Source organism: Heterodontus francisci, chromosome 1 (genome assembly GCF_036365525.1).
Source record: "Heterodontus francisci isolate sHetFra1 chromosome 1, sHetFra1.hap1, whole genome shotgun sequence".
Taxonomy (NCBI): Eukaryota; Metazoa; Chordata; class Chondrichthyes; order Heterodontiformes; family Heterodontidae; genus Heterodontus; species Heterodontus francisci.
Window position 1 is genome coordinate 34,268,851 of NC_090371.1, and position 20,025 is coordinate 34,288,875.

Genomic DNA, 20,025 nt, shown 5'->3' on the forward strand with positions numbered 1-20,025 from the left:
CACTGTTGGTGTACCTACACCCCAAGGATTGCAAGCGGTTCAAGAAGGCAGCTCACCACCACCTTTGCCAGGGCAATTAGGCATGGGCAATAAATGCTTGCCTAACCAGTGACGCCCACATCCCATGAGCGAATAAAAAAAATTGGTGGTAGTTGTTTTCAGACAGGAGGAAATTGCAAAAGTAAGTAGAATGAAGCATTGGAGAGATTTGAAGAACAGGATGAAAATTTTAAATTTACTGTGCTGAAGGACTGGAATTCAATGTAGGTCAGTGAGGACAAGAACTTGGGATTTAATGTGGAACTGGTGGTTGTATTTCTGGACCAACTGGAGTTTCTGGAGGGTGGAAGATGGGAGGCTAGTGAAGAATACAGAAGAGAAAGAGAAATAGAGCCTCGAGCTGTCAAAACCATGGGTAAGTGTTTCAGCAGTGGGGATGGGGGCTGGCTGAGGTAGAGGTGGAGATGGATAAGGTTGCACAGCTGGAAAGCAGCAGCCTTGTTAATGGATGGGACATTTATGAAGCTCAACTCAGAGTGGACAAAACACCAAGGTTTTTCATGGTCTGGCTAAGCCTGAGTGATTGCATCCGGAATGGAATGGAGTAGTGGACGGCACAGTGGCGCAGTGGTTAGCACCGCAGCCTCACAGCTCCAGCGACCCGGGTTCAATTCTGGGTACTGCCTGTGTGGAGTTTGCAAGTTCTCCCTGTGTCTGCATGGGTTTCCTCCGGGTGCTCCGGTTTCCTCCCACATGCCAAAGACTTGCAGGTTGATAGGTAAATTGGCCATTATAAATTGCCCCTAGTATAGGTAGGTGGTAGGGAAATATAGGGACAGGTGGGGATGTGGTAGGAATATGGAATTAGTGGAGGATTAGTATAAATGGGTGGTTGATGGTCGGCACAGACTCGGTGGCCCGAAGGGCCTGTTTCAGTGCTGTATCTCTAAACTAAACTAAACTAACATATGAATTAGCAGCAGGAGTAGGCCATTCAGCCCCTTTGAGCCTGCTCCACCATTTATTAAGATCATGGCTGATCTATTGTGGCCTCAACACTTTCCCGCCCACCCCCGGTACCTTTTGACTCCCTTGTTTGTCAAGAATGTTATCTACCTCTGCCTTAAAAATATTCAATGACCCTGCTTCCACTGCTCTCTGGGGAAGAGTGTTCCAAAGACTCATAACCCTCTGAGGGAAAAATTTGGTCCTCATCTCCGTCTTAAATGGGCGGCCTCTTATTTTTAAACTGTGTCCCCTAGTTCTAGTCCCTTCCACAAAGGGAAGCATCCTTTCAGCAACAAAAATAATTGATCTTCTTGACATTCAGTCCGAGGGCAGGTCTTTAAACTGATATAAATAAAAGAAGGAATATTTTAAGAGAAAGTTAACCAATTTAAATGATGATTTGGAGAAAGGAAGCATGGTTTTAAAATTAACATTCTAAATTGCCAACCATGTATTTACATCTTTGAAGACACTGTACTTGCAAAGATATGAGCAAACTGGTATATTTTGTTCAAGGTACGTTTGTTTTTAAATTGTTGTAATTTGTTTTTACCTTTGCAAACAATTGTCTGGGAACTACAGCAGGGGCATTTTGTGTCAAATACTTTGATATTTTCAATTAAACTTGGATATCCTTGTTAGAGGGAATGAATCTAGAAGAATCACTCGACACTCAGGTCTGCTCCAATGTCAAACAGTTTATTTAGTTACGCCAGCGGGGAGCAGGTCACTGGGCTGTCCAGATGCCTCTCCACCGAACAAAGGAAAATCATCAATACTTATACATTTTCAAACAGTTACTCAGCCCATCCTGGCTGGACATGGTCCAATCACAACGATTACAGATCATATACATTGATTATTAGAGCCAATAGAAGTGGTTGCTAGGCATGGAGGGACTGCACAACTGGTCCATAGACAGATAGGGGATTACTCATGATGTTTTCCATTCCCTCTTATCCATTATTCTTGGTTCTCATGTACGCATACCATCTTATCTTGACTTCGTTACAGGCTGGTACCTTTGTCAGCATTCCACAAGGACATCTGCTTTCCATTTAATGAGTCTTTGTTTGAATTTATGTTACTCAGCTCCTGTGTGGAACGTGGTCAAGTTGGCTAAGCCCCATGATGCCTTGCAACCTCTTCATTGTTCACTAAGATTATACGTTACTGGTTACTCAAATAACATTTAAACAGTATGATATTTACTGCAGGTGCCTCTGCGCTTGGGAATACCCTACAACAATCCCCCCTTTCGGTAGGGAGACTCACCCCAGTCTCCTTAACCGACACCATTTATTGTTTTTTTTTACCCTTTCAACTCGCCCGGTATTCCCTGCCTCGGACGTGCTGGCCAGTCACATGATTTCAGGAATTCCGGTCGTACTATATCACATTAATGTGATCCAAATGACTTATTCCCCTGGATAGACGAATTGTCTCCCTTGCCTTTGCTCTAGTTTTTATCCTCCTTCGCTGCACATATCGTCTGCATGATCAGCAGGCCAGTATGCTCCATGTTATAGCCAGTATCAGCTGTACCCCAACTAGTACATGAGAAATTATCCGAATCCAGGGGTGAATGTTCACATTCATTGCCCAATCCCAAATCTTCTTCCACCAACTCTGGTTCTGCAGTTCTGTGTCCGTATCTTTCTCTAGCTTTTTGATTTTTGTCTGCAGTTGGTGGTAGAGTTTTACGGATTGGCCCACCCTGAGCCTTAATTCCCTTAGTACCTCGGCCAGGTGTGGGATGGGGACTGGTTCTGGTTCCTTGTAATCCTATAGGTGGTCATGGAGGTAATCAGTGACGTTGATGGTCTCGGTACCTCTACGCCGAACCTGGATAATTTGGGCTTGCCCAATAGTGACGGGTCGTTAGGGCGTAAAGCAAAATTAGGAAACGGGATAGAGCATTGTAGATTATTGTAGCGGTAGGAACTTTCTGTAGTGGAGACGCAATATTTCCCTTTACCTCCGTATCCTGTTCTTGCGAAATGCACGAGAGCAGGTATGATTTCTACGACACAACCGTCTGTTCGATTAAACCCACATGCATCCAATTCTCCCTGTCCCACTGGGTGTGGACATACTGTAATGTCTCCCCTCTGCTTGCATCCCGTAAGGGAAATTCAACATAGTGTATTGTTCCTGAGTATGGCAGGGGTTTCAGTTAAATAGTAACGGAGGGAGGTGTTACCCCGTACCACCCCAATATTTTCCAATCGGTAGTGGGGAAATGGCCCTGAGTCCCATGTTGCTGTGGGGATCATCAGAACTACCCCCACTCTTTGCCCAATTCGCAGTCTGGGATCACTGGATATACTCTGGTGAGTCCTTTCAGTGTACAATTGTCTAGTGTCCCTTTCCTCTCTGCTAATCGAGCTAAATGTGGGCTGTCTATCCAATCGGGCACCTCCCCCCTTTGGATCTGATCGAGATTGTGTCGTATCTGTCCCACCATCCATAAGCCATAAGCGTGGCAGAGTTGTCCCTGCCTTAGCTTTCCGGTATCTTCCTTTTCTCTATCTATGAGGTGATTGATGGTCTTGGCATGGGCTTCGAATATCGTAATTCCATCTAATTGTATTCCCATGCCCTCTTCTCCTTGATTGGTCTGATCCGTCTGATTTTCCTGAGCTCTCTCCAAGAGTTCCTTCATTACTCCTTGAAGTCGTTCTACCTTTTCATTTAGACCTTGTATGTCCAGTGAGTTTATGACGGAAGTACCAGTATTGACTCCGGTAGCAACATCATTAACTAACCCCCTTTTTGTTCTATAAAGCTGATCCTGGCCTCGAAATCTAGTGGCACCTATGGCATCGGCAGCCTGCTGCATTACAACCTTACTTAATATACTATACATATTTCTTGCCTCTTCTGTATAATATCCCAGCATTTGTATTCTGGAGATATTGATCAGGACAGGCACAATTTCATGTTTAACATTATCATATAATATTTCACCTTCGTTAAAAAGCACAATTCCATTCTCTGGTCAAAGAACAAAGAACAAAGATAATTACAGCACAGGAACAGGCCCTTCGGCCCTCCAAGCCTGCGCCGATCCAGATCCTCTCTCTAACCATGTCGCCTATTTTCTAAGGTTCTGTATCTCTTTTCTTCCTGCCCATTCATGTATCTGTCTAGATACATCTTAAAAGACTCCATCGTGCCCGCATCTACCACCTCCGCTGGCAATGCGTTCCAGGTGCCCACCACCCTCTGCGTAAAGAACTTTCCACGCATATCCCCCCTAAACATTTCCCCTTTCACTTTGAACTCGTGTCCTCTAGTAATTGAAACCCCCACTTTGGGAAAAAGCCTCTTGCTATCCACCCTGTCTATACCTCTCATGATTTTGTACACCTCAATCAGGTCCCCCCTCAACCTCCGTCTTTCTAATGAAAATAATCCTAATCTGCTCAACCTCTCTTCATAGCTAGCGCCCTCCATACCAGGCAACATCCTGGTGAACCTCCTCTGCACCCTCTCCAAAGCATCCACATCCTTTTGATAATGTGGCGACCAGAACTGTACGCAGTATTCCAAATGTGGCCGAACCAAAGTCCTATACAACTGTAACATGACCTGCCAACTCTTGTACTCAATGCCCCGTCCGATGAAGGAAAGCATGCCGTATGCCTTCTTGACCACTCTATTTACCTGCGTTGCCACCTTCAGGGAACAGTGGACCTGAACACCCAAATCTCTCTGGACATCAATTTTCCCCAGGACTTTTCCATTTACTGTATAGTTCACTCTTGAATTGGATCTTCCAAAATGCATCACCTCGCATTTGCCCTGATTGAACTCCATCTGCCATTTCTCTGCCCAACTCTCCAATCTATCTATATTCTGCTGTATTCTCTGACAGTCCCCTTCACTATCTGCTACTCCACCAATCTTAGTGTCATCTGCAAACTTGCTAATCAGTCCACCTATACTTTCCTCCAAATCATTAATGTATATCACAAACAACAGTGGTCCCAGCACGGATCCCTGTGGAACACCACTGGTCACACGTCTCCATTTTGAGAAACTCCCTTCTACTGCTACTCTCTGTCTCCTGTTGCCCAGCCAGTTCTTTATCCATCTAGCTAGTACACCTTGGACCCCAAGCGCCTTCACTTTCTCCATCAGCCTGCCATGGGGAACCTTATCAAACGCCTTACTGAAGTCCATGTATATGACATCGACAGCCCTTCCCTCATCAATCAACTTTGTCACTTCCTCAAAGAATTCTATTAAGTTGGTAAGACATGACCTTCCCTGCACAAAACCATGTTGCCTATCACTGATGAGCCCATTTTCTTCCAAATGGGAATAGATCCTATCCCTCAGTATCTTCTCCAGCAGCTTCCCTACCACTGACGTCAGGCTCACCGGTCTATAATTACCTGGATTATCCCTGCTACCCTTCTTAAACAAGGGGACAACATTAGCAATTCTCCAGTCCTCCGGAACCTCACCCGTGTTTAAGGATGCTGCAAAGATATCTGTTAATGCCCCAGCTATTTCCTCTCTCGCTTCCCTCAGTAACCTGGGATAGATCCCATCCGGACCTGGGGACTTGTCCACCTTAATGCCCTTTAAAATACCCAACACTTCCTCCCTCCTTATGCCGACTTGACCTAGAGTAATCAAACATCTGTTCCTAACCTCAACATCCGTCATGTCCCTCTCCTCGGTGAATACCGATGCAAAGTACTCGTTTAGAATCTCACCCATTTTCTCTGAGTCCAAGCATAACATTCCTCCTTTGTCCTTTAGTGGGCCAATCCTTTCTCTAGTTACCCTCTTTCTCCTTATATATGAATAAAAGGCTTTGGGATTTTCCTTAACCCTGTTTGCTAAAGATATTTCATGACCCCTTTTAGCCCTCTTAATTCCTCGTTTCAGATTGGTCCTACATTCCCGATATTCTTTCAAAGCTTCGTCTTTCATCAGCCGCCTACACCTTATGTATGCTTCCTTTTTCCTCTTAGCTAGTCTCACAATTTCACCTGTCATCCATGGTTCCCTAATCTTGCCATTTCTATCCCTCATTTTCACAGGAACATGTCTCTCCTGCACGCTAATCAACCTCTCTTTAAAAGCCTCCCACATATCACATGTGGATTTACCTTCAAACAGCTGCTCCCAATCTACATTTCCCAGCTCCTGCCGAATTTTGGTATAGTTGGCCTTCCTCCAATTTAGCACTCTTCCTTTAGGACCACTCTCGTCTTTGTCCATGAGTATTTTAAAGCTTACGGAATTGTGATCACTATTCCCAAAGTAGTCCCCTACTGAAACTTCAACAACCTGGCCGGGCTCATTCCCCAACACCAGGTCCAGTATGGCCCCTTCCCGAGTTGGACTATTTACATACTGCTCTAGAAAACCCTCCTGAATGCTCCTTACAAATTCTGCTCCATCTGGACCTCTAACACTAAGCGAATCCCAGTCAATGTTGGGAAAATTAAAATCTCCTATCACCACCACCCTGTTGCTCCTACATCTTTCCATAATCTGTTTACATATTTGCACCTCTATCTCACGCTCGCTGTTGGGAGGCCTGTAGTACAGCCCCAACATTGTTACCGCACCCTTCCTATTTCTGAGTTCTGTCCATATTGCCTCACTGCTCGAGTCCTCCATAGTGCCCTCCTTCAGCACAGCTGTGATATCCTCTTTGACCAGTAATGCAACTCCTCCACCCCTTTTACCTCCCTCTCTATCCCGCCTGAAGCATCGATATCCTGGGATATTTAGTTGCCAATCATGCCCTTCCCTCAACCAAGTCTCAGTAATAGCAATAACATCATACTCCCAGGTACTAATCCAAGCCCTAAGTTCATCTGCCTTACCTACTACACTTCTTGCATTAAAACAAATGCATCTCAGACCACCAGTCCCTTTATATTCATCATCTGCTCCCTGCCTGCTCTTCCCCTTAGTCACACTGACTTCACTATCTAGTTCCTTACAGGCTTTTGTTACTACCTCCTTACTGTCAACTGACCTCAATTGGTTCCCATCCCCCTGCCACATTAGTTTAAACCCTCCCCAACAGCGTTAGCAAAAGCACCTCCAAGGACATTGGTTCCAGTCCGGCCCAGGTGTAGACCGTCCAATTTGTAATAGTCCCACCTCCCCCAGAACCGGTCCCAATGTCCCAAAAATCTGAACCCCTCCTTCCTGCACCATCTCTCAAGCCACGCATTCATCCTGACTATTCTTTCATTTTTACTCTGACTATCACGTGGCACTGGTAGTAATCCTGAGATTACTACCTCTGAGGTCCTACTTTTTAACTTGGCTCCTAACTTCCTAAACTCTGCTTGTAGGACCTCATCCCGTTTTTTACCTATATCATTAGTGCCTATGTGCACAATGACAACTGGTTGTTCACCCTCCCCCTTTAGAATGTTCTGCAGCCGATCTGAGACATCCCTGACCCGTGGTCCTTTAGTGATTGTGGGTCATGGCAATTTCTCGGGTTGGGTGGTGGTTAATATGGGGCGTGGTGTCGGAGGGGGAGAAAAACATCACCCACCTCCTCATAATACCCTCATAATCCCATCCCCTTTCTATAGGTAGTCATGGGCTGAGGTCCGACAGGTGGTGCACACAATATTCCGAACGTGCACCCATCAGGTTTTTCTTTGTTTCACTTTGTCGGATGTAGCTGACTCTTGTTGCATCAGTGGAGCACTGTATGCGTACTTTATCTTTTCCCGTGTGGACTTGTAACCATGCATTAAAATAAGCTTTATCTCTACTCCAGTCCTTGGCTGTTGGGATACATATACCATCAGTGAAATAATACAAAGCCCCATAGTTCATGTCGTTACGTTCCTCCTGTGTTTGTTGTAGCTTCAGTGGTGCATCAGCATTCTCTTGTGCTTGTATTAATCTCAGAGTTCCCAGTATCATGAGTTCCCAGAGTCGAAGTGCCCCCTGTGGTTTCATCGCTTCAGGTGTTTTAATCTGGGGATTTAAACAAAATGGCCTGGTCGTCACCAGGTGTTACTTCCTGGTCTACTCATTTCCTCACCTGTATGGGCCGAAAACGTTCTATTGTTTATGGGCTAATAGCTGTGTCTTTTATAATCGTACCATTTCTATCTCATCAAGTCCGTGTCTGTACTGCCGTCGGATTTGCATCTGAGCACGCTGCGCTCGTGCCCGAGTGTTGATCCATTTGAATACCACCCAGACTCCGGTTAACATCATCACCACTCCCAGTCCCCCGAACAGTCCATTCTCTAAGGTCTTTCGCCACTCCTGGTATCATATGGCATTCCAGGTGGTCTCCATGATAGGCACTATCTCAGGCTCAGCCATCATTCCCTTGATTATATTTTTTCAGTTGGGCCCATGTATTTCCATCGGCCTTTCCCTTTACCATTACTTTGTCTCCCACAACAGGCACTTTGTCTGTTCCTCTTTCATGTCTGTGTCTATAGAATCTCCTGCCTCAGCTCATGCAGTTGTCTGCACAGCTCCTTCACAAATCTTTTAACCCTTTCTCTCGTGGGTCCTACTTCCTCACTACCTGCTACGACATACCTTGGCAGTTTCATCACCCTTCCTGTCATTAGTTCAGTTGCTCTACATGTAACAAATCACATCTGCCCACTTACACTGGTATTCCAATGTCATGCCACATATTCGCAACTCTCAGGTGATCTTGTCAAAAGATCAAATGTCAGCGGTGGGGAGAGGGGGGCCACTGGTGGTGTCTGTCTGAGATTTTTGCTTACCTCTCCGTGCAGGGTCCTGATGTCTCAGGTTATGGCCAGACTTTCAAATGTAGCTCTCTTAAAAACTCATATCTCCAAGAGAAAACTATCAATTGCCAGTCTTATCTACACTTTCCTGACTTTCACTGGAAAATTCGAGGCTTCTTGGAAATTAGCTGTTTGAATTCTAATTTCACCATTTGTTTATCCCCAGAATTCCTTTATTAGCTCTTGCATCAGCCAGATCTGATTGCCAATTCCCATTAATTATAATTCTATTTCATTTTGAGCCCTGGAGAACCTTTACAATTAATATTCATAATTCCTTAAAACAGAAATCAAACATTTCCGTTTGATTCCAGGCATTAGTATATATTATTTATGGGTTTTTTTTAACCTTAGATGACATTTTAATCACAGAAGCGCTTGCAACTATTTCTCCTTCTCAAGCACTTTGTCTCATTGATAAAGATATCGGCAGCAAGGTTAATTTCTTTGCTTGTCTCCAAGGGGGCGGAGCAAAGCATTCTCCGCTGCGTCGCTTTACGTAACCCTTTTTTTCCTTATCGAAAAGAACTAAACTCCATTTTAAATGATTTTCAAACAACAAAATCTTTAGTATCATTATCAACTTCAAAGGAAACCATCTCCATCAGGAAAGACAGCATTTTAGATTAAACTCCAATTGTTTCCAAACTTTTAGCATCTTTTGTAAGAGATTTCTAGTCCAAGGATTTTATACACGACCAAGATGATTCCAAATTCCAGTTCACGTCAATGAGCATTTGAAGTTTTCCTCAACTTAACAGGTTAGTTAACCTTAACAGTATTAATTTAATTCAGACTTATTAACTTATAATACTTATTAACTACACACAGAACAGAATAGCACGTGATTTTTTTTTAAAGTTACGTCATTTTTCTTCTTTCTTCAGGCGCCTTTTCAAATGACTGTAATAAAACCAAAAACTAAAGAAAAAGTTATTTAACATTCTTACAACAAAAGACTTAACACCAGCTCCTTACACAAACTTTAATCTTTCCCATTATCTCCTTTGCTTATCCTTCTCTCCCTTAAAACAATATTCAATCTTTTGACATTTGCTACTTAAAAACAGTCAGTAAAACATGTCTTCAAGTTTAGACTGCAAAATAAAGCGATAGCAGAGTTTCCAATTAAAGCAATGTTTTAAACTTCAAATTGGATTTCTGCCAGACATCTTCAGACCTTCAAGGCTGAAGCTTATCTCATAGAAAATTGGTCATTGCCCTTTCACAGTTGCAAAACCAACTTTTAAAATAATAAAACTTTAACTTAAAATATAATTCAAGTTTATATCCCATTCCTGGGTGCACAATCTTAAATCGAAATGAACACACTCAACAATCACTTTTCACACTCATTCAATTCCAAACAACTTAATAGACTCATGCTTTCAACATTAAAGCCAGACAACAAAGAGTTAACGACAGTCAGTTCTGCAGAACACAAGTTTTACAGAACACAAGCTGTACATCCCAGACATTCAATTCATTCGTGGACGCTTCCAACATTCACACATTCGAATCAAAGACAGTAACTTGTTTTTACTCTAAAACATAGTCTTTTATGTCGCTCTGCCATAAACTTAGTGAATGCTTTTCTTCTTTTTGTCACCACTCCCTTTGTTTTGCGGCAGGGTCATGGGGATTCCAAACTGAGTCAATCATCTTTCCTATTAACTTTTTGTGTTTCTCTGCCAGTTGGCAGGTAATGGACCCCTCCGGTCCCCACTCGAGCTCTATCTTTTCACTGGCCATACTTGGGTAGGATTAGAACTGTTAGAATCTACTCTCAGAGGTCCGCTTTTAACCCAGAGCAACTTGTAGTAGACCGTCTCCTGGCTAACTGTCGGGTCACAAGTCTGTCAGTATTTCACACAACAAGCTTATGATATATATACGCATACATATATTCCAAACCCTTCTCGACAGTGCCTATGTATCTTAACCAACTACCTACAACCGTCTGACCATTGCTCAGATCCTGTTCACAAACTTGGCATTCGTCGGTCGCGAAACACAACCCGGCCCCGGGATAAGCTTTAAAGATACTCACCCGGTATTCCTGATGGCATCAAGCGACCGCCGAATCCTATTCTCAAGTTTGGGATCAGGCTCCAGCCAACTCCCCCTTGGCCCCTTTGTTCCCCTCGCCCACTTGATCCTGGCTGTCACGTGGGACTAGGTCCTCTTAATTCAGGCTCAGGCTGGGTGATTGGGATATCGGAGTCGCAGAAGAGTTGACTTACACCTGATCCTGCCGACTACGCCAATTGTTAGCGGGAATGAATCTAGAAGAATCACTCGACACTCAGGTCTGCTCCAATGTCAAACAGTTTATTTAGTTACGCCAGCGGGGAGCAGGTCACTGGGCTGTCCAGATGCCTCTCCACCGAACAAAGGAAAATCATCAATACTTATACATTTTCAAACAGTTACTCAGCCCATCCTGGCTGGACATGGTCCAATCACAACGATTACAGATCATATACATTGATTATTAGAGCCAATAGAAGTGGTTGCTAGGCATGGAGGGACTGCACAACTGGTCCATAGACAGATAGGGGATTACTCATATAATAAAAGCAAAATACTGCGGATGCTGGAAATCTGAAACAAAAACAAGAAATGCTGGATTCACTCAGCAGGTCTGGCAGCATCTGTGGAAAGAGAAGCAGAGTTAACGTTTCGGGTCAGTGACCCTTCTTCGGAACTGACAAATATTAGAAAAGTCACAGATTATAAACAAGTGAGGTGGGGGTTGGGCAAGAGATAACAAAGGAGAAGGTGCAGATTGGACCAGGCCACATAGCTGACCAAAAGGTCACGGGGAAAAGGCAAACAATATGTTAATAGTGTGTTGAAAGACAAAGCATTAGTACAGATTAGGTGTGAATATACTGAATATTGAGCATCAGCAAGTGCAAACCTGAAGAAAAACAACCTGAAAAAAACAGTGGGTGAGCAAACTGAACAAACTAAGATGAACTGAAATAAATACAAAAAAAGATTGTAAAAAATGTAAAAAGGAATGCCAAAAAAAAAGGAAGAAAAAAGAACTAAAAATGACTAAAAATGAAAGTAAAGTGGGGGGCTGTCATGCTCTGAAATTATTGAACTCAATGTTCAGACCGGCAGGCTGTAGTGTGCCTAATCGGTAGATGAGATGCTGTTCCTCGAGCTTGCGTTGATGTTCACTGGAACACTGCAGCAATCCCAGGACAGAGATGTGAGCATGAGAGCAGGGGGGAGTGTTGAAATGGCAAGCAACCGGAAGCTCAGGGTCCTGCTTGCGGACTGAGCGGAGATGTTCCGCAAAGCGGTCACCCAGTCTGCGCTTGGTCTCCCCAATGTAGAGGAGACCACACTGTGAGCAGCGAATACAGTATACTACATTGAAAGAAGTACAAGTAAATCGCTGCTTCACCTGAAAGGAGTGTTTGGGGCCTGGGATAGTGAGGAGAGAGGAGGTAAAGGGGCAGGTATTACACCTCCTGCAATTGCAAGGGAAGGTGCCCTGGGACGGGGACGAGGTGGTGGGGGTAATGGAGGAGTGGACCAGGGTGTCGCGGAGGGAACGATCCCTTCGGAATGCTGACAGGGGAAGGGAGGGGAAGATGCGACTGGTAGTGGCATCACGCTGGAGGTGGCGAAAATGGCGGAGGATGATCCTTTGGATATGGAGGCTGGTGGGATGAAAAGTGAGGACGAGGGGAACCCTGTCACGGTTCTGGGAGGGAGGGGAAGGGGTGAGGGTAGAGGTGCGGGGAATGGGTCGGACACGGTTGAGGGCCCTGTCAACCACAGTGGGGGGAAATCCTCGGTTGAGGAAAAAGGAGGTCATATCAGAAGCACCGTCATGGAAGGTAGCATCATCAGAGCAGATGCGTCGGAGACGGAGAAACTCATGATGTTTTCCATTCCCTCTTATCCATTATCCTTGGTTCTCATGTACGCATACCATCTTATCTTGACTTCGTTACAGGCTGGTACCTTTATCAGCATTCCACAAGGACATCTGCTTTCCATTTAATGAGTCTTTGTTTGAATTTATGTTACTCAGCTCCTGTGTGGAATGTGGTCAAGTTGGCTAAGCCCCATGATGCCTTGCAACCTCTTCATTGTTCACTAAGATTATACGTTACTGGTTACTCAAATAACATTTAAATAGTATGATATTTACTGCGGGTGCCTCTGCACTTGGGAATACCCTACAACATCCTGAAAAGGTTTCAACTATAGATTTGCAATGAAAATGCGATGAGTACAAAACACCTCCCAAGCATACTAGGATTATTCTCCTATTCCTAAACAACCAACTGAAATTATATTGTGAACTTTTTAAAATCACTTCAGCATTAATTTTTAATAAATGAAATTGCTTGAGCCACACTTGTTCCTATTTATGATAGTATTTCCATATGCACGTAGCAACAACTGATAATACCAGAACTGTCATTGAAACAAATAGATAATTAGACTGGGGTAAATCCTCATTTGGATTTACTGGCTGTCTGGCTTGTGACCTTTCCTTTGAGGCCAAAGAAACATGCTCAGTGGACAAAGCATTGTTAGAGCCTTTCCTGAAATCGCACCCACTAACATCTCCCAAGTTTGCAGCTTCAAATTTGCGAGCATTGCACGCTTCATTTTTATAATCAGGTTCCTGATAAATGTGTCCAACATGTACCTTAATGTCATCATAGCTAAGATCTGTGTTTTCTACTTCAGGGTAAGCGTTGCATTTACCGTGGCTCATTTCACTGTCATGAGAGTGTAATGAATCTCCCCTCTTTGATACATTTACTTCTATGCTTGATTTTTTATTCAATTCTGTCTCTGTAAACTTGCCTTCATGGTTACAATCAAAATGAATTCTCTGGTCTCCAATAAGATCTGGTCCACATCCATGCTCAATAGTTTGGTTTTGCTGTAATGCATTTTCTTGAAAAGCATCCGTGCCATCAAGCTGAGCTGGTACTTGCACACCAAGTAACTGACATGGCTGAAACTGTGGGTTATTGTTCAGCAGGTTTGAATTTTGGGAGTCTTGTTCCGCATGAACACTTGGCTCATTAACAGAATCAGCATTAATTGAACCGTCTCCAAAAGAGCAACCACTATCAGAAGAACTTAGCATTAGGTCACTGCTGGAAATTGAATCTGTACTGTTATTGGCCTGCACATTTCTCATGAATTCAACTTCAGAGTCAGCCCTATCATGAACAGAAAGTGTGCTTGCAAATGCAGGGACACTTTGTGCAATTTCAATGTGATGCACCTGTGAAGGCATTGTCTTAGGCTCGTACTCAATATTTACGTTTTGATTTAAAATGTCTTCTCGATCAGGGCGAACACCTTCACTTATTTCGATTATTTTCTTCTGAGCATCAAAATTCAACTGTATATTCAATGGATTGTGAACATCATAGAAGCTCCTTTGCACTTGATCATTTTGGTAACCTTGTAGTGCCTGAATCTTTTGTTCTTTGATTGAGTTTTTGTCACTGAAATCACAAGAAACATTAGCTCCGCTATTATTGCTGTCACCCAAACTCAAAGGGCTGGCCTGTTTGGACATATCCGTTGGATTAAGGCTGGTGAATGGGGGGGAGCTGTCCGAACCATTGCTTCTTGAATTGTCCACTTTGCATTCACTAAGCTGTAAATCGCCACTTGTTATTGAACAGCCACCTTCAGGCGAATTAAAGGCAACTACAGTTTCTGATTGCGTATTCGGAACAACACTCATCAATATCTCTGGTTTATCGACATCCCGATAATCATCATCATTATTTGACTGATACGCTGGTCTTTGTGGTTGTACTTGTCTGCATGTTAAAGGGCCACCTGCTGTAGCTTGATCGGTTTTTGTTTCTCTCTTAGCTTGACCAGTGCTGAGTGCGAATATTTCATTTACTTTGTTTTTATCACCAAAGTTATTCTGATCCGAATTTATAATCCGATTCTTTGGACCTCGGGAAGAATCAGTGGGCTTTGAATCATCAAAAGTAACCATTTTCTCCTTTAAAAGTAAAAAAAGAAAAGTCAACTTAGAGCTGAGTGAATTATGAAGAACATAAATTTCATTTCTAAAATGCAATAAAACACAAGTTGTGTTAAATAACCTATATGTAAAATGTCAAAATACATAGGCCCAAAAAACATACAGCAATGAACTCCAATCCATTATTGTAAACTTTTTAGACTAAATTCTATCTACTTACAAATTGTTGGGCATTTTCAAATTATTTTACATAAGTTTTTAACCATAGCATCTCCCCACATTAAAAGCGAGCATCGTTTGACACAATGTAGGATTCTCCGACAGGAGTCAGTCATTTGTTAAAGATAATGAGCTAAATTTATAGCGCTCACCCTTACATGCAAATCGAACAGCAATTTCCATCGATTGCACATGCGCAGTTAAAAGCAAAAATCTGGAAGTCGCCATATGGGATGCGATGTTCCTCTGTAAGCTTTCTGAAAATGGCATCCCATTGTCTGACTCACCATTCAAATTTATTGAATGGTGTGAAATGGCTGTATTGATGTCATAGATATGATTAAATTACTCAGGAAAGGTTAGAGCCTGTCCAGTCCAGTCTAAGTACCCTTTTAAGAGCATGGAAAGTCTTAATTACTGCCAAATAACATCTCTGAGACCGAAAATTAATGTTAATAAGTGTGGAGTCTCATTCCTTCAGCTTTTAATTGTAGTTTTTTTTAATTTTTCTGCCTCTTTTATCTCTCAATCCAATCTTTCTATCCCTCTCTATTTTGATTTCTGTCCCTGATTTGACATTGAATTCATCGTTCTAATTTACACTTCTTGGTTCAGACTCTGCCTGCTTATTAAGATTCTGTAATCTGATTGGTTATGGAGATACACAGCTGCTTACCCTGATCATACAGTTCCAGATACCCTGAAAAGGGTGTTGTGCTGTTTGGATGCTTAGTCAATATGAACTTGCTGTGGAAAACCCACAGAAAGTTTATGGGCAAGTGCAAGTCTAAAGAATGGCTAGTGCCATTCATGCTCTGCTGGGGGGCAAAATCCGGCCATTTGCTTGCGCTTTGACATTTTAATGTTTTTTGCTCATCTTGCACAAGTATTTGATTTTGAAGAGACAGCCATCCAAACATCTGTTGCCAATAACAGGCACTGCATTCATATCGAGAAGCCCTTTAAAGCATATACAAAGTTCTTTGGAAAAAAAAAGACATGGAACCAGGAAAAAAAAAACTATTTGGCCAATTATAACCATTTAATTTTTTCTAGCTTCAACACAGACATCTTACAAATTGAAATGGTGTCAGATTCTTAATAGTATCGTACTTCAGGTTGGACATAAATATGAACCAAACAAAATGTTTTCTTATTTATGTAACTCCACAGAAAATTATTCCACAATTCACTCCGTTGGGTCACAATAACACAAGCTATTGTGATTTCAAGAGCAGGAAGAGCTGTCTGCCAGAGCACAAACAACCAGACGTGGCTAAAGAAGTAAACAGAAGACATGCAACAAAATCAGGAGCTAATCTCTCAAAGAGCCAGCACAGGTAAAAGGTTCCTAAGAAGGGTCACTGACCCGAAACGTTAACTCTGCTTCTCTCTCCACAGATGCTGCTGGACCTGCTGAGTATTTCCAGCATTTGTTGTTTTTATTTCAGGTAAAAGGGGATGCGTTTTTAAAGTTCACAAGCCAGATTCACATTATGTCATCTCACTATTTAATGCGATGTACACACTTGCAGGACTCCATTGTACGTCTCCTTGGACGGTGGGTGGGGATGGGTTGGGGGGAAATGTTGAAACATCATCCAACAACAGATGTGCTACTTCACTTTAAATATTAGCTTATGAAGATTCTCTGTTGAGAGTCCTGACAAAACTCCTCAGACAGTAACGTCCAAAATCTGTCAAAATAAATTGCAACCTGATTTTTTTTTTTGTTACAAATTTAGTAACCTCAACCTTAATTCTGCAGTCATATTTTGATTAATATTTTCAACCTTCCACTCCAATGATTTGTAATGTAGGAACACTTAAGCATCATAGAATTTTCGACCACAGAAGGAAGCCATTCAACCCATCATGAAAGAGCTATCCAAATAGTCCCACTCCTTTGCCCATTCCACATTGCCCTATATATTCAAATCCCTTTTGAAAGTAAATATTTAATTTGCTTTATCATAAAGTCCATCACCCTTTCAGGCAGTGCATTCCAGATCATAACATTCACTGCGTAATAAAAAATCTGATCTTTTGCCGATTTTTAAATCTGTGTCCTCGAACTACTGACAAAGGAAACAGTTTCTCCTTACTCACTATTAAAGCCCCTTGTAATTTTAAACACCTATAATAAATCTCCCCTTAGCCTTCTCTGCACTAAGGAGAACAACCCAGCTTCTCTGTTCTCTCCAAGTCCCTCATCCCGAATATCATTCTGCTATATCTCTTCGACACTCTCTCCAAGGTCTAAACACATACAACAATTTAGAAACATAGAAAATAGCAGCAGGAGTAGGCCATTTGGCCCTTTGAGCCTGCTCCGCCATTCATTATGATCATGGCTGATACAATTCAGTAGCCTGTTCCCGCTTTCGCCCCATACCCTTTGATCCCTTTAGACCCAAGAACTATATCTAACTCCTTCTTGAAAACATACAATGTTTTGGCCTCAACTGCTTTCTCTGGTAGCGAATTCCACAGGCTCACCACTTGCTGGGTGAAGGAATTTCTCCTCATCTCAGTCCTGAAAGGTTTACCCCGTATCCTTAGACTATGATCCCTGGTTCTGGACTCCCCCGCCATCGGGAACATCCTTCCTGCATCTATCCTGTCAAGTCCTGTTCGAATTTTATAGGTTTCTATGAGATCCCCCCTCACTCTTCTGAACTCCAGTGAATATAATCTGAACCGACTCAATCTCTCCTCATACATTAGTCCCACCATCCCAGGAATCAGTCTGGTAAATCTTCGCTGCACTCCCTCTGTAGCAAGAACATCCCTCCTCGGATAAGGAGACCAGAACTGCACACAATATTCCAGGTGTGGCCTCACCAAGGCCCTGTATAATTGCAGCAAGACATCCCTGCTCCTGTACTCGAATCCTCTTGCTATGAAGGCCAACATACCATTTGCCTTTTTTACCGCCTGTTGCACCTGCATGCTTACCTTCAGTGACTGGTGTACGAGAACACCCAGGTCTTGCTGCATATTCCCCTCTCTCAGTTTATAGCCAGATAATAATCTGCCTTCCTGTTTTTGCTACCAAAGTGGATAACCTCACATTTATCCACATTATACTGCATCTGCCATGCATTAGCCCACTCACTCAACTTGTCCAAATCACCCTGAAGCCTCTCTGCATCCTCCTCACAACTCACTCTCCCACCCACTTTTGTGTCATCTGCAAATTTGGAGATATTACATTTAGTTCCCTCATCTAAATCATTAATGCACATTGTGAATAGCTGGGGTCCTAGCACTGATCCCTGCAGTACCCCACTAGTCACTGCCTGCCATTTGGAAAAAGACACATTTATCCCTACTCTTTGTTTCCTGTCCGCCAACCAATTTTCTATCCATCGCAATACACTACCCCCAATCCCATGCGCTTTAATTTTACACGCTAATCTCTTATGTGGGACTTTGTCCAAAGCGTTCTGAAAGTCCAAATAAACCACATCCACTGGCTCCCCCTCATCAACTCTACTAGTTACATCCTTGAAGAATTCTAGTAGATTTGTCAAGCATGATTTCCCTTTCATAAATCCATGCTGACTCTGCCTGATTCTACCACTGTTCTCTAAGTGCTCTGCTATACAATCTTTGATAGTGGACTCTAGAATTTTCCCCACTACCAACATCAAGCTGACTGGTCTATAATTCCCTGCTTTCTCTCTACCTCCCTTTTTAATTAGCGAATTTACATTAGCTATTCTCCAATCTGTTGAAACTGTTCCAGTCTATAGAATCTTGGAAAATGACCACCAATGCATCCACTATTTCTAGGGCCACTTCCTTAAGTACTTTGGGATGCATACCATCAGACCCTGGGGATTTATTGGCCTTCAATCCCATCAATTTCCCCAACACCATTTCTCTACTAATACTGATTTCTTTCAGTTCCTCTCTCTCACTAAGCCCTGTGTTCCCCAATATTTCTGGTATGATATTTGTGTCCTTCTTTGTGAAGACAGAACCAAAGTATGCATTTAGTTGGTCAGCCATTTCTTTATTCCCCATTATGAATTCCCCTTTTTCTGACTGTAAGGGACTTACATTTGTCTTCACTAATCTTTTTCTCTACACATACCTATAGAAACTTTTATAGTCAGTTTTTATGTTCCCCGCAAGCTTGCTCTATTTTCCCCTTCTTAATCAATCCCTTGGTCCACCTTTGCTGAATTCTAAACTGCTCCCAATCCTCAGGTCTGGTGTTTTTCCTGGCAAATTTATATGCCTCGTCCTTGGATCTAATGCTATCTCTAATTTCCCTTGTAAGCCATGGTTTGGCTACTTTTCCCGTTTTACTTTTGTGCCAGACAGGAATAAACAATTGTTGCAGTTCATCCATGCGCTCTTTAAATGTTTGCCATTGCCTATCCACTGCTGACATTCATATAATGTTTTAAGCTTACAAGTTATGTTCTGATGGCAATTTCTGTTAACTTTTAATAAGGATTTACAATTCACTTGCCACAAGAGCTTTTTGTATTCCCTGCTACCAGGATGTTTTTTGGGCTGGAGGAAGGTTTGTAGTGGGATCACTGTTGGGACCCTTGCTTTTCCTGATATATATTAATGACCTAGACCTTAGTGTGCAGGGCACAATTTCAAAGTTTGCAGATGATACGAAACTTGGAGGCACTGTGAGGAGGATAGTGTAGAACTTCAAAAGGACATAGACAAGTTGGTGGAATGGGCAGACAAGTGGCAGATGAAGTTCAATGCAGGGAAATGTGAAGTGATTCATTTTGGTAGGAATAACATGGAGAGACAATACAGAATAAAGGGTCCAATTCTAAAGTGGGTGCAGAAGCAGAGGGACCTGGGTGTATATGTGCATAAGTCATTGAAGGTGGCCAGACTAGTTGAGAGAGCGGTTAATAAAGCATATAGTATCCTGGGCTTTATTAATCGGGGCATAGAGTACAAGAGCAAGCAAGTTATGTTGAACTTGTATAAGACACTAGTTTGGCCTCAGCTGGAGGATTGTATCCAATTCCG

General features: G+C 42.7%; 1 protein-coding gene across 3 annotated transcripts in view; it reads right to left on the bottom strand.

Moving 5' to 3' along the window:
• Positions 1-11,105: 11,105 nt before the first annotated feature.
• LOC137368701 (uncharacterized) overlaps positions 11,106-20,025 on the bottom strand; it is a 36,233-nt gene continuing 27,313 nt past the window's right edge. For all 3 annotated transcript variants that reach the window (XM_068028877.1, XM_068028871.1, XM_068028883.1), the window contains one exon: positions 11,106-14,808. In XM_068028877.1, the coding sequence (XP_067884978.1) occupies positions 13,183-14,808 (1,626 nt within the window). In that variant the 3' untranslated portion in view covers positions 11,106-13,182. The remainder of the gene's footprint in view (positions 14,809-20,025) is intronic.